Below are 13918 nucleotides of genomic sequence, written 5' to 3'. Positions count from 1 at the left end.
TAGTAATTTATAGCGTTATTAGGCTACTAATTGCCGAGTCCACGAATTGGGTATGCAGAGCATTCGCAACTTATGGACCGCACGCCACTGCTATATACTAATGTTAATTTTCATTGTGTAAGTGAATGGTGTTTGTTAATGTTATTAATGAAAGTTTATAAAGTGTTACTAGGTGAATACTTTAGGTGAATTCCCGTATATAACTTCATCATCAAAGCCCCATTCAGTCATTTCTATAGAAATTACACAATTAAAGCCACCAGAATAGACATGTTGATAGTGACAGTTTTCCCATTTTGCGACAGCAGAACATGAATCAATTTATTTCCTGATGTTTGCAGTTTTTTCAGTATTTTTAGTGGACAACAGAAATCATTATTAAAATGATAAATATTATAATAGGTCTAATAAACTGTTGGAATATCACCTCCAAATTTCCTCCAAATTTTAATTTAATTTGTAGGAAATAAATTTATATCGAAGTTTGAGACATTTTAATATGCTTTTCACCCCTGAATCTAAATAAAACTATAGTAACATGGCATTTCGTTAGAAACTATGGTTATCATAGTACACTTTTCGTAAGGGCAGTAGCCTACGGAATTTCAGACGACTATTGACAGTGCGCATGCGCTGTGCAACTTTTCCGCATTGGGCTCCTTCACGCTTCCTCATTGACAGCGCCTAAAGGAAGAAAGCAGCGTTCCCCTGTTTCATTTGCAGTTTTATATCGCTTTTACGTACTATTGACATCTTAAATAACTCGGAAGATTTCTTTAAAAGTCTTGGAAAGTTCAGAAATGTCAAAGCCTCCCCCCAAACCAGCTAAACCAGGTAAGAGGTGCGCGTGGAGGAAAAGCCTCGGCAAACCTACTAAAGTTTCATTATACATTCACATATTTTTGCATTTTTTCGTTGCCTAATAGCTATACAAACACGCGGATATTCGATGTCATGCAATGAAATGTATATAAGAGCATGCAATTCCGTGTTTTAGTAAACTTTCTACTGCGGGTGGAGTTTGGCGTTTCTCCAGCGCAGCGCAACTTTCTTTGCGCTTTTGGAGCTTTTCAAACGATTGTTCTCGATTAACATGCGTAAAACTATCACATCTTGGCTTCAGTGTTTAACAGATAAAATAAAACGATTGAAACGCCTTGCCATAGACGGCAGGATTGGGTTTGGAAAGAGAAAAATCACTCAAGCAAGCCACTGGCTGTGTTTCAGAACCTAGTGAGAAGCCTATCTATACAGCGCGATTGGTCAACGTAGACGCACAACCCATTTTTGGGAACCGCATTTCAGTCGGCTGAACCAAAATTGCTGTTCGCGCCCTTGATGCCCAAAATGCTGTTTAGTTAGAAATCTCAACGGTTTTGAGTCACTACCATTGTCTTTCGAGTGACCAGTTACTTCCCTAAATGAAAGAGCAGCTTCACTGTGCTTAATGTGCAAAAAAACACATTACATTTGGACTGGTGATTTAAGCTAATGTTGTGCATACTGTCAAAGATATGAGCTGGAGGAACAGGTCAACCAATATTATTTGTTCACAAATGATACCACACAGATTTTCTTTACACAACTAAATCTTTAGATTACAAAACTAAAGCATAAGGTTCATTATGACTATATTATTTTTTATTATAATAATGCAGTTATTGTATGCAAAATCATTTGAATGGTCCAAGTAGTCGCAAATTTATTTTTGATGGCTGAACAACCAATTAAGTTGAAAACTGAATATTTGAAAGCTTATTGGTCTCCAGTCATACACTAGGATGTCCTATTACTACAGTTTACTCAGAATGTGGGTCTGCGATGTCCACCATGCAAATTTTACCATGTGCGTAGGATGGAAAGTTTGGAATATTTTACATATAATGTTTAGAAGTGGCCAAGACCAGAGTGTTTCTATTTCAGAGTCTGATATGTGTAGGAAGTTTGGGAGGAGCCAGTTGGATCCCACTTAGCACGGCTTATTTGGTTGTTACAGGCCACATGGAAATACCTTTACAGCCAGGAAATACCCTTTGTTGTGCTCATAATGGTTTGTTTATTTATATATTTTGATCTCAGGCCTTGGGTTCCTCTGGCCTTGAGGCTTACACACATTTGTCATGTGGTTTGCTACGTTTAGTTCTGATACTACCCGGCTGTAGATGTGATGGTGTTTTGCATATAGATGGGCTGATAGGTGAAGATAAGGGTTTAACAGGTAAAGACTGTTTTGCCTCTAAACAGGCAACACTGGACCTAAAAATGTGTATAAAATGCTTCTGATTTCCTGTAAATTATCATTTGAAACATGTAAGTAACATCCATATGTATGTATGTTTTAAACAGGTCAGGTCAAGGTGTACAGGGCTTTATTCACCTTTGACCCAAGGACGGTGAGTTTCATTCTTTTTTATCCTTAATAGTTCCCTTTTGTTTAGATATATTGATTGTTTTAGCTTGACAGGAGTGAGCTCATCGTGTATATTTTCCTCTTTTTCAGCCAGATGAACTATACTTTGAGGAAGGAGACATTCTGTACATCTCAGATACTGTACGTTTATGATCTCTCTTGGTACTGCTTGGAAGTACTGATACTTCCTCCTGTGATTGTTGATATTCACGACTTCCATGATTTTCTAGTGATTGCTGGGTTTGTTTTCAGAGTGACAGTAACTGGTGGAAAGGGACATGCAGGGGAAGGACTGGTCTTATTCCCAGTAATTACGGTAAGGAAAGCAAGTGGCAAACCAGAACCTACAAACAATCAAACCTTTGCTAGTACACCTTCAGTGACTTTTTGGCTTTTGTAAAACGTTAACGAAATGTGTATATAATATGTGACGTTTAAAGACTTTTATGATGTCGGGAAAGTTTTATTAGAGATGTAACTATTACTATTGCGCATATACTTGGGGTTAGGGATTGGAACGAATCCCAGCCTTAAGTGTAAGTAAACTTTTCTGCATATCTTTTCATGTGCTATTATTGTTTATAAGTGAACAGACTTTTGCTTGGCAGAAAATAAAATGGGTGAAAATAGCATTGCCATTGGTATACATTAGGGATGCACCGATATGAAAACTTTGGCCTATACCAATAATTCTTTATATTTGAAAGCCTGATAACAAAAACAAAAGTCTCACCATTAAAAGCCCCATACTAAGAATACAATTATAATGTTCTCATTACAATTTTATGTAGCTTATATGACAGACTTGCACTGCACATGTTGAACTTTTTGAAGATATTCCAATCATATTTCAAGCAATTCAAAACCATCATGGTAAACAGTGCGCATCTAAAGTGTCTGAAGGAAATAAGCCATTATTTATCAGCTTTAATATATCAGCCAAACTTTCTTATCGGGCCGATAACGATAACATTAAAAATGAACATATATCAGCCGATACCGATATGGTAGCCGATATCTCGTGCATCCCTAGTATACAAGCATTTTCCAGAGTATCATTCTTAAGTTTATGTGATTTGTCTTTTTCCAGTGGCTGAACAAGCAGAGTCCATAGACAACCCCATGCATGAAGCGGCCAAGCGAGGTACTCAAATACAGACCCATTTAGCATTTTGTTTGTTTGTTAATGTGGTGAAACAATCAAATTTTTTGTGTGTGAATGCAGGTAATCTGAGCTGGCTCAGAGAGTGTTTGGATAATAAGGTTGGCATCAATGGACTGGACAAAGCAGGGAACACCGCTCTCTACTGGGCCTGTCACGGAGGGCATAAAGGTAAAAGATGCACACACTGGTAAAAACATATACTTGGACTGTTTACAAATGCTAATATCTGAGGCGCAGCAGTAGCGCACAAGCTTGCCACCAATAGGAATTCAATTTTGTCTATTAATGGCACAGAAAAAAGCACCATAAATAAATTTTATGCAAACAAATGAGTAAAATTAATAAATCGTTTGTTCTTAGATGTGGTGGAGATTCTGCTGAGTCAGCCAAACTGTGAGCTCAATCAGCAGGTAAGTCTAATGTTGGTTAAAAGGTTTTTGATGAATCACTGTTCTGGAGATCAAATGCATTTTATAAACATTGAGATCAGCTTACAATGGTGTGTATGCAAAATTATGGATTTTTCAGGAAACGGTTCTTTATATTTGACTCAATGTATCAAATGACGTTCATTTCCACAACAGAATAAGCTGGGAGACACGGCTCTACACGCAGCTGCCTGGAAGGGTTATTCAGATATAGTTGAGATGTTGCTCAATAAAAGTAAGTCAGTACGTTTTTCCTCATAACCACGTTCATTTTCTTACACACATTCTGTGATACAAGGGTGGGGTAAAAATATTGACTTACTAATTAACTTTCATCTTAAAAGATCCAATATTTGTTCTTAAAAGAATTTGGCTTTACATTTATTAGTAGTGTATTAGTAAACGTAAAGGTTTTTTAGGTCTTACATTTAATTCTAAAGGGATATTTTCACCAGAAATGAAAAATGATCCCATGATTTAGTCAGCATCAAGCCATCCTAGGTGTATATGACTTTCTTCTTTCAGCCGACTTTCTTCTTTTCACAAAACTTTATAAACTATAATCACTGGCTTCCGGCAACAGCCGTACGCACATTTACGAGAGAGTCAAGTTCCGGTGGAAGGGTGACCTTTGACCTGATGTATGGCGTAGGAAGCTTAGGTGAGAATCGACGCCTCTCACGAAAACCACGCGACTCGCTAGTGAATGCGCGTATGGCCATTACCGGAAGCCAGCGATTATAGTTTATAAAGTTTTAAATATGGATATTTTTCTTAAAAAAAACCACATCGCTTCGCTTCAGAAGGAATTTTATTAACCTGCTGGAGTCGTATGGATTACTTTTATGATGGATGGATGTGCTTTGAAGCTTGGAAGAGACAGAATATTATTTAATATAACTCTGATTGTGTTTGGCTGAAAGAAGAAAGTCATATACACCTAGGTTGGCTTGAGGCTGAGTAAATTATGGGATCATTTTCATTTTTGGGTGAACTATTCCTTTAAACCGTTAATATTTTAGTAATGCATGGAGTTATTCATAAAGAATTTCAAAGCAAATATCAAAGAAAAGTTAATATTGTAACTGGATTATTCTTAATTATAACTGGAAGCGACCAATGGCAATCTTTATCATGCCAAAACAAAACTTGAAGCTTGACTTTATCAAAAGTCAAATAAAAGCAAATGTTTACATTCAACAGAAATCCAGCTGTATTAAAATTAACTTCACATGGATTATGTGAGAATAGTGAAATCATTTTACACAAAATGGGCCTCATGAAACATGAGCAGAACATATTTGCATGTAAAAAGGTTCGTAAAACGATTCTTATGTAAAGTCGTGTTATGCGCGATGTCTTACACGTGTTTGTAATAAATCAAGTACCAATTTGTGATATCTGTATTTGCATCTTTTCTCATTGTTTATATTGCGGATGTGTGTTTATATTGTAGATGCCAGGACAGACATCCTCAACAATGAGAAGAAGACAGCTCTGGATATGGCCACCAACGCACAAAGTGCCTCTCTGCTAAAGAGGAAACTGGGAGGAGGTGAGTCAAAAGGCGTCTCCTTTCAGTTACCTCCTTCAGATGTCACTTCCTGTGAGATATTCACATAACTAACTGTCTGTCTGCTGAATTTACAGTGATTCTGCGCACCCACAGTAATGCCGAGGAGTATCTTGATGATGAAGACTCCGACTGAGAGAAGAGCAGCACTAATGAAGTCCATTCATTCCTACACTCATTCCAGCACAAACCATTATATGTATATAAATCTAAATCTGTGCAAGAAACAATACTTACAAAGGTTGGGAGGATTGCCACTGGTTGCCGTTGTCTGATAGTCTCAACTTTCTTCTTTATTCCAGTTCATTGTAAAAGTATTGCAGTACTTGTCTGTTCAGTACATGTTTAGGATGGACACAGTGAACATTTGTTCTTCTATTTGCTGCTCCTCTCTTAACTGTATTTATTCCGTAGAATTGTCTTTTTGATTTTAAAGTGCCTTCTTTAATAGGGAGATCGCCCAGGCAAAACGTCTTAGAGCCCTGGGTCTTTTTATTCCAATAGTTTTATGCACATATATGTGGGTAAGCATGTGTGTGCACTCCTGAGCATTTTAAATTTTTGGTTGTGATTGTGTTTGTGTGTATGTGTACGAGATGTTCTTGATGATAGAATTGCATGTAAATCCAAACATTACAACTATGCAAATAAATCAGTGGCCTTTGCTTGATATGCAAGACTCAAGCTTGGAGCTTGAATGCATAGGTATTTTAAAATGTCCTCTTTTTACCTTTGTATGCATTAATTTAGCCTTATTTTCTTAGGTTAAAAAAGGGTAGTTGACTTAAAGGGTTAGTTCACCTAAAAAAAAAGAAATTTCTATCAATTACTCACCCCCATGTCATTCCAAACCTGTAAGACAAGGAACACAAATTAAGGTATTTTTGATGAAATCCGAAAGGTTTTTTTTTTTTTTTTTTTTTTAATCTCCCATAGAAAGCAACATAATTATAATTAAATAATTAATTATAATTAATCATTCAAGGTCCAGAAAAGTAGTAATTGTTAAAATAGGCAACTGCTCATGTGTTACAGCGTCGGCCAATACTGAGTTGGTGTTCTGACATAAACCTGGAAATGCTGGATGTAAACAGTGTAGCAGTAAGACAAGTGAGAGAAGATATTGTTGAATAAAGTTATTTTTGAGCACAAAAAGTATTCTCATCGCTTCACAACCTCAAGGTTGAACGTAGTCACGTTGACTAACAATGTTTTTACTACTTTTCTGGACCTTGAATGACGGTAATTAGGCTACGTTGCTTGCTATGGGAGATACATAAAAAAAAAAACCTCTCGGGTTTCATTAAAAATATCTTAATCTGTGTTCCGAAAATGACCGAAGGTCTTACGGGTGTGGAACGACATGAGGGTGAGTAATTAACGACAGAAATTTCATTTTTGGGTGAACTAACCCTTTAAGGACAAGCTTTTTTTTTTTTTTTTTTTAAATCATTTATTAGCGTCTAGCTTGTGCTGGTTTTTATGAACGTTGGCTTTGAGAGCAGCAGATTAATGCCAAAGAAATTTAATTTTACAATCGCTCTAGGTCTTAGTTTATTTATCCAGCTTAACTGTGTCTAACCTCCATCTTAATTTAATGTTATTAATCAATGTACTTAAATAATTTTTTGAAAAGAAATTGATAAAATTTGTCGTGAAAAGACTTGCCTCAGAAACTCGCGCCATTACTGTCAGGAAACTGTGAATACGCTGCTGGAGCTAAGCCCGCGCATTTAATATTAATTACCAATTTAATAAAATAATTAGGAAGTGTTGAAAATAACCTAACTATAAAATTGAACAACCCAACTCTCACCGAAAATTAAATTTAAAATCTTCGGATATGCATTAAACGTTGAACTTGACTAACAAATAGTGCTTGCTTGAATTTCTTTACAAAACTTTTTTTTTTTTTTTTTTAATAGAGGAGTTCGAGTGGATAGTGAATTAAGAAAAAGCACCAGCAAGAGTTCAACATGTATGCATTCCCAGGTTGTTTTTTTATACTGGTTATTACATAATTCCATTTACACTGGTGTTATTTCATAGTTTTGATGGCTTAATTAACTATTATTCTATGAATATGCAAGATAAATAGTATGTAGGTGTGTCCAGTCTTTTGAATGGTTTTGCGATTTCAACTAGCGGCTATCAACCTGCTAACCTGGAAAATAATTCAACATAACTGCATTTAGTGACCTCTTGTTACATTTTACCAATTCAACAACAAAAAAGTTCTTAATTTGCTGACTTTCCTTTTTGTTCTGCCGGTCTCAACTGACGAAAGTGCATTTTAGATTACGATAGTGAACAATACACCAACGACACAATATCAAGTTAATAATTTTAGTGTGTGATGTATCCAAGATGTGAATTTTTGTATTAATTATAACCACAGGCCTGAGCTTAGACATACTGAATACATATTGAACACATATTAACAAGGGCTTCAAATTCTAACATAAGGTGGCGCTACAGAGCCAGACAACAGACAGTTGCACTTAAAATGTAATTAAAATGTAGTTAAATTTAAAATGTGATATCTGAATGTATTCTGTAAACCTAGAAGGATGAGTCTTACCCCTTGGCAAAAAAAAAAAAAGCTCTTTAGCATACTATAAAAAGCAATTCTGTATATTTTAGTATATCTGTGATGGGAAATTTATGCATTTGGCAGATGCCTTTATCCAAGGTGACGTATCAGTTCATGCATTCCCTGGGAATGGAATTCATACAATATGAATTTATATACAACATGACTTTAATACCGATAGAAAACATTACATTTTATCAGCTGTTAATGGGACTTCAATGCAAATACATCACATAAAATAAAGAAGCATAAATCAGTAAATGAGATCCTGCTATTTATTCAATGCCTTGTACAATTCATTTAGACCCAATGTTTTAAATACAATGTGCATGTCATAATTCAATTTAGAAAAAAATATGACATCACTCTGAAGAAGAAAATCTTTAAATTACTAAAACGGGGAAAAAAAGTTTGTAAAGCTTTTGCCATCAATTATAATTCATAAGACTTTAATATATTTACTTGCATACAGTAGGAAATCATATAAATGGAAAAGGGGAAAAAATGCATATCACAAAATTATTAAAACTTATTACATACAAGAACTTAAGACAACAAACATGTAAGTAAATCGCACATTATGCCCGGTGGCAATAGGCACAATGTGGAACGCCACAAACTCAAGAAATGGGCATCTGAGCCCAAACTGGTATCTTTAAGAAGGCTTTTCATAAGAATGAAATAAGTATTATAACAGCAGAAGTGATTCTGTTCCACAGTCAAACTCTCATAAAGGCATAAGGATGGAAGCTCAAACCACTCCAGCCATCCAGAAAAACAGAAACCACCCATGAATATAAAAATAGAAACAATCATCATCAAAAAAAAAAAAAAGAAAAAAAAAAAAAAGAGCACACTTTATAAAGTGATCAGACAGAGAAATGCATGCACCATAAGATCAGGGCTGACAAAACTCGAGTACCAAAAATTATAAAAATATACAGAATATGGCATTGAGATTTTGATGATACCAAGCTGTTATTGCACCTTTGAGAAAACCTGATATGGCCAATGGAGGAAAAGAAGCAAAATAAAAGAGCAGAGTGTGTCGTTACCCTAGAAAGCAGCAAGAAACAGAACAGGGTTTTAGTATGAAATGTGCAAAGAGATGTGTATGTTCAAGTTAAGCTCAATGTGTGTGTAACAAGTACAAAAATAGATCTTGATTTGTCCAATGCAGTCGATAATATCTAAAATAGCTCCACGCAATTTAAAGACCTAGTCTCTGATAACATCTGGATCTTTAAAAAGGCTGTTAAAAATCATAATGGCCTCCCTGAAGATCTACACTTGTCTGACAGTGCTTTGGCACAGGAACAAGCTGGTGTAATGCTCACTATCACCACAAGATGACACAATTTTAAAACTCGACCCTCGGGACTCTGATATTGGCGCACGTGCTCAAACACACACTTTTAACACTATCAGACTCTAGCTGAAGAGCTTGACAAAGCAGCTTTGGCAGTAAGGTTTGTCATTCTGCTCTTTGAATGTGCCCTTGTTCAGCTGTTTAAGGCAGAAGGCGCAGACGAAATGCTCGGGGTGAAACTTCTTGCCCATGGCAGTGATGCAGCGGCCGGTAATGGGTTTCTGACAGCCGGAGCAGAGGGAGCCGCGGCGCTCGTGGTAATGAGCCTCACAGTAGGGCTGCCCTTCATGCTCGAAGAAACTGCCATTCACAAATGGAGTGAAACACTCCTGTGGAGGAGAGAGAGAAAACAGAAATCAGTTACATACAAATGATGCTGCAAATAAAACAGCACAGACAGTACATGCAGCAATATAGACATCTGATATCAAAATAAGCTTGTGTATAAATCCAAAACACACAGATAGCAACATGAACACCACAATTATTCCAAAACTGATACCAATATCTAGAGAACAGCATGTCTAGTGGTTGATAATGTGTATATGAATGAAGATCCTGAATATTTAGTTATACATCTTGAATATACACCTATCAGCCATAACATTATGACCACCTTCCTAATATTGTGTTGGTCCCCCTTTTGCTGCCAAAACAGCCCTGACCCGTCGAGGCATGGACTCCACTAGACCCCTGAAGGTGTGCTGTGGTATCTGGCACCAAGATGTTAGCAGCAGATCCTTTAAGTCCTGTAAGTTGCGAGGTGGAGCCTCCATGGATCGGACTTGTTTGTTCAGCACATCCCACAGATGCTCGATTGGATTGAGATCTGGGGAATTTGGAGGTCAAGTCAACACCTCAAACTCGTTGTTGTGCTCCTCAAACCATTCCTGAACCATTTTTGCTTTGTGGCAGGAGCATTATCCTGCTGAAACAGGCCACAGCCACCAGGGAATACCGTTTCCATGAAAGGTCTGCAGCAATGCTTAGGTAGGTGGTACGTGTCAAAGTAACATCCACATGGATGGCAGGACCCAAGGTTTCCCAGCAGAACATTGACCAAAGTATCACACTGCCTCCGCCGGCTTACCTTCTTCCCATAGTGCATCCTGGTGTCAAGTGTTCCCCAGGTAAGCGATGCACACGCACCCGACCATCCACGTGATGTAAAAGAAAACGTGATTCATCAGAGCAGGCCAATTTCTTCCATTGCTCCGTGGTCCAGTTCTGATGCTCACGTGTCCACTGTTGGAGCTTTCGGCGGTGGACAGGGGTCAGCATGGGCCCCCTGACTGGTCTGCAGCTATGCAGCCTCATACGCAACAAACTGTGATGCACTGTGTATTCTGACACCTTTCTATCAGAACCAGCATTAACTTCTTGAGCAATTTGAGCTACAGTAGCTCGTCTGTTGGATCGGACCACACGGGCCAGCCTTCGCTCCCCACGTGCATCAGTGAGCCTCGACCGCCCATGACCCTGTCGCCGGTTCACCACTGTTCCTTCTTTGGAGCACTTTTAAATATTGGGATATTAATATGCCTAGCTGATATATCGGTCAATCACATACTATACACACACACCTTCATCACTGCATGCTTACACAGACACCCACAAACACACACATACTGACCCTGCAGACAAAACACTCTGGGTGCCAGAGAGAGTTGAGGGCCGAAATGTAGTTCTCCAGGATGGCACGGGCACAGCCGCCACATTTAGGGGCAAACATGTCAAAGTAGTCCTTCCTACAGAATGCCTTTCCTTCCTTCTCATGGAAACCTGCAGGAAATAGAGACAAAAAAAAGGTTGCCAAAGGCTTAAAACCTTTTTAAGAAAAAATAGCTTGGTAAAAAAAAAAAAAAAAGAAGAAGTAAAAGCCAGCTAAAGAGAAGAAAAGAGGTTGAGAAGAGTGGAAGCTGCTTACCCTCAGGCCCAAAGAATGACCCGCACTGGGCACAAAAGAAATGCTCTGGATGCCAGGTCCTGTCTAATGCGGTCACCACCCTCTGCAGGACGAAATAAAGGCAAATGTACAATTCATGACAATGAACTGATGGCAAAACTAGAACAGAAAGCACAATTTAAATGTCAATGAATGTACGCAAAATTAAAATATCCAAAACAAAGAATAAGACAGTTACTAACAATTATTGGTAATAGAGTTCATTTCCCGTTCCAGAAGTCATCAAACTACATAAACAAAAATGTCAGTCACATACTTCCTACATTCAGGCCTGCATACTCTGACTCCTCCATTCAGACAGAATTTAGTGATTCAGGTATTTTAGCCTTTAGTTAAATATGCTTGTTATTTTTTTTTGTTGTGAATGTGATTATTTTATAATAATTTCAATTCACTTTCTATGTAAAGCACTTTGAATTACCATTGTGTATGAAATGTGCCATATAAATAAACTTGCCTTGCCTTACATAATTCTGGTTTAGCAATGTAAACTACTCCAATCCTTACTGTATACTAAACAAAACAAAATATAGGCTATTTTTGCGATATACATCTATGGAAAACAAAATTCCATTATGGAAAATCTTGTGTTAATGTGTATATTTATTTATATGTTATCATATACTGTAAACGTACAGTAAGTCAACATTTCTCTTTAAAAATTCTCATTTTAGGCTTCTAATTAGTGATCAGTGTTTTGTTTTCCTCTATCTGCATTCGCGTTCATCTTTGCGTCATGTGTCAGGGGTCACTCTTCCACCTTAACTCGATGTGTACGGCCGTCTGCCGGAAGCTAGTTATTTTAGTTTATAAAGTTTTTAATATGGATATTTTTCTTACAAAAACCCATCGCTTCACTTCAGAAGGCCTTTATTAACCCCCTGGAGCCGTATGGATTATTTTTATGATGGATGGATGCATTTTTTTGGACTTCAAAATCTCACCGCCCCCCCATTCACTACCATTGTCAAGCTTAGAAGAGCCAGAATATTTTTAAATATATCTCCAATCGTGTTTATCCGAAAGAAGATAATCATATACACCTAGGATGGCTTGAGGGTGAGTAAATCATGGGATAATTTTCATTTTTGGGAGAACTAACCCTTTAAAATGATTTGTTTTATGTATTTACATTTACATTCTCAGCAGACTCTATCTATATGCTTGTGTTGAGTTCGATGGAAAAGACCTATTTAGACTGTATTTAAGTGACTGTTTATGTTTACAGGAAACCTGAAGCCAGAGGTAAAGTGTGAGCAGCTATAGTAAGCACCATCACGATTGGGTGGTGACATATGAGACACACAAACACACAGGCCTGTGAATGCCCTGTCTGTGACCGCTTAAGGTGGTGATAGGAAGCATAATCCTTACGTCCAGGATGGGTCCGTTGCAGTAGTAACAGCGTGGAGAGAAGAGGCTGTGGTAGTCCTTTTCACAGTACGGCTGGCCGTCTCGCTCAAAGAAGTTTTTGGAACCTATTTCCTCCTGACAGTGAGTACACACGAAATGTTCCGGATGCCACGTCCGACCCATTGCTGTCACCACCTGAATGAATCAAAGAAAACGAGGATGGATGTGTACAGCTTCACTTAAAGTAGTAAACAACAAAAGACATACTGTAACTGAATATCAGCATCTCGTGATGCTATACAAGCTACGAAAGTTTGGAATCATTATGATTTTTTAAAATGTTTGTAAATGTCTGCATTTAATTTATCAAAAATACAGTGAAAACAGTAATATTGTGAAATTAAAAATAAATGATTAATGTTTTTTTCCCAGGATTCTTTCATGAATAAAAAGTTCAAAATAACAGTTTTTTAACATCAATAATAATAAGAAATCAGCATATTAGAATGATTTCTGAAGGATCATGTGACACTGAAGATTGGAGTAATGATGCTGAAAATTCAGCTTTGACATCAAGCAGAAATTACACTTTAAAATATATTCAAATAGAATACAGTTATTTTAAATTGTAATACTATTTCACAATATTACATGCATTTTTGATAATAAATGCAGCCTTAGTGAGCATAAGAGACAAAAACAATTAAAAAAGTCTGAAATCTCCAAGCTTTATACACACACACACACACTGACATGAAAATATTCTTTGGTGGCTTTTTGGTTTGCTTTGGAACAGCTTCCGCTCTAGGGCATAATATCCTAAAAATCCAAATGGAATGTAGGTCAGGAAAATGATTTGGGCATTAAATGAGATCTTCCGATGATCTCTTACCTGGCCAGCGATTGGTTTCTTGCAGGCTCCACAAACACCTTTGGCTACAGTCTGGACACCCAGGCGGTTGAGGTCTGACTGCAGGCTGCCCAACATATTATCCAGTTTATTCCCCTGCTTCGGGACGCTGGTGGGGGAACTCTTGCCCTGAGCCATAATCTACAGCAAA

At 37.4% G+C, this 13918-nt stretch overlaps 2 protein-coding genes across 5 annotated transcripts in view; one reads left to right on the top strand and one right to left on the bottom strand.

The window, feature by feature from the left end:
- Nucleotides 1-593: 593 nt before the first annotated feature.
- Nucleotides 594-6246, top strand: ostf1 (osteoclast stimulating factor 1). The gene is made up of 10 exons (XM_051892775.1): nt 594-834; nt 2347-2393; nt 2501-2551; nt 2663-2726; nt 3501-3554; nt 3636-3743; nt 3936-3985; nt 4160-4238; nt 5460-5558; nt 5654-6246. Exons 1-10 carry the CDS (start codon nt 801-803, stop codon nt 5710-5712), a joined length of 645 nt encoding a protein of 214 aa, XP_051748735.1. The 5' UTR covers nt 594-800; the 3' UTR covers nt 5713-6246.
- Nucleotides 6247-8430: 2184 nt separating this feature from the next.
- pxna (paxillin a) overlaps nt 8431-13918 on the bottom strand; it is a 40623-nt gene continuing 35135 nt past the window's right edge. For all 4 annotated transcript variants that reach the window (XM_051892749.1, XM_051892751.1, XM_051892748.1 and 1 more), the window contains exons 6-10: nt 13750-13908; nt 12879-13052; nt 11466-11547; nt 11172-11320; nt 8431-9867 (exon numbers count right to left, since the gene is read on the bottom strand). In XM_051892749.1, the coding sequence (XP_051748709.1) occupies nt 9601-9867; nt 11172-11320; nt 11466-11547; nt 12879-13052; nt 13750-13908 (831 nt within the window). In that variant the 3' untranslated portion in view covers nt 8431-9600. The remainder of the gene's footprint in view (nt 9868-11171; nt 11321-11465; nt 11548-12878; nt 13053-13749; nt 13909-13918) is intronic.

Source organism: Ctenopharyngodon idella, chromosome 5, assembly GCF_019924925.1.
Source record: "Ctenopharyngodon idella isolate HZGC_01 chromosome 5, HZGC01, whole genome shotgun sequence".
NCBI lineage: Eukaryota > Metazoa > Chordata > Actinopteri > Cypriniformes > Xenocyprididae > Ctenopharyngodon > Ctenopharyngodon idella.
This window is presented reverse-complemented; position numbering and strand designations above follow the sequence as displayed.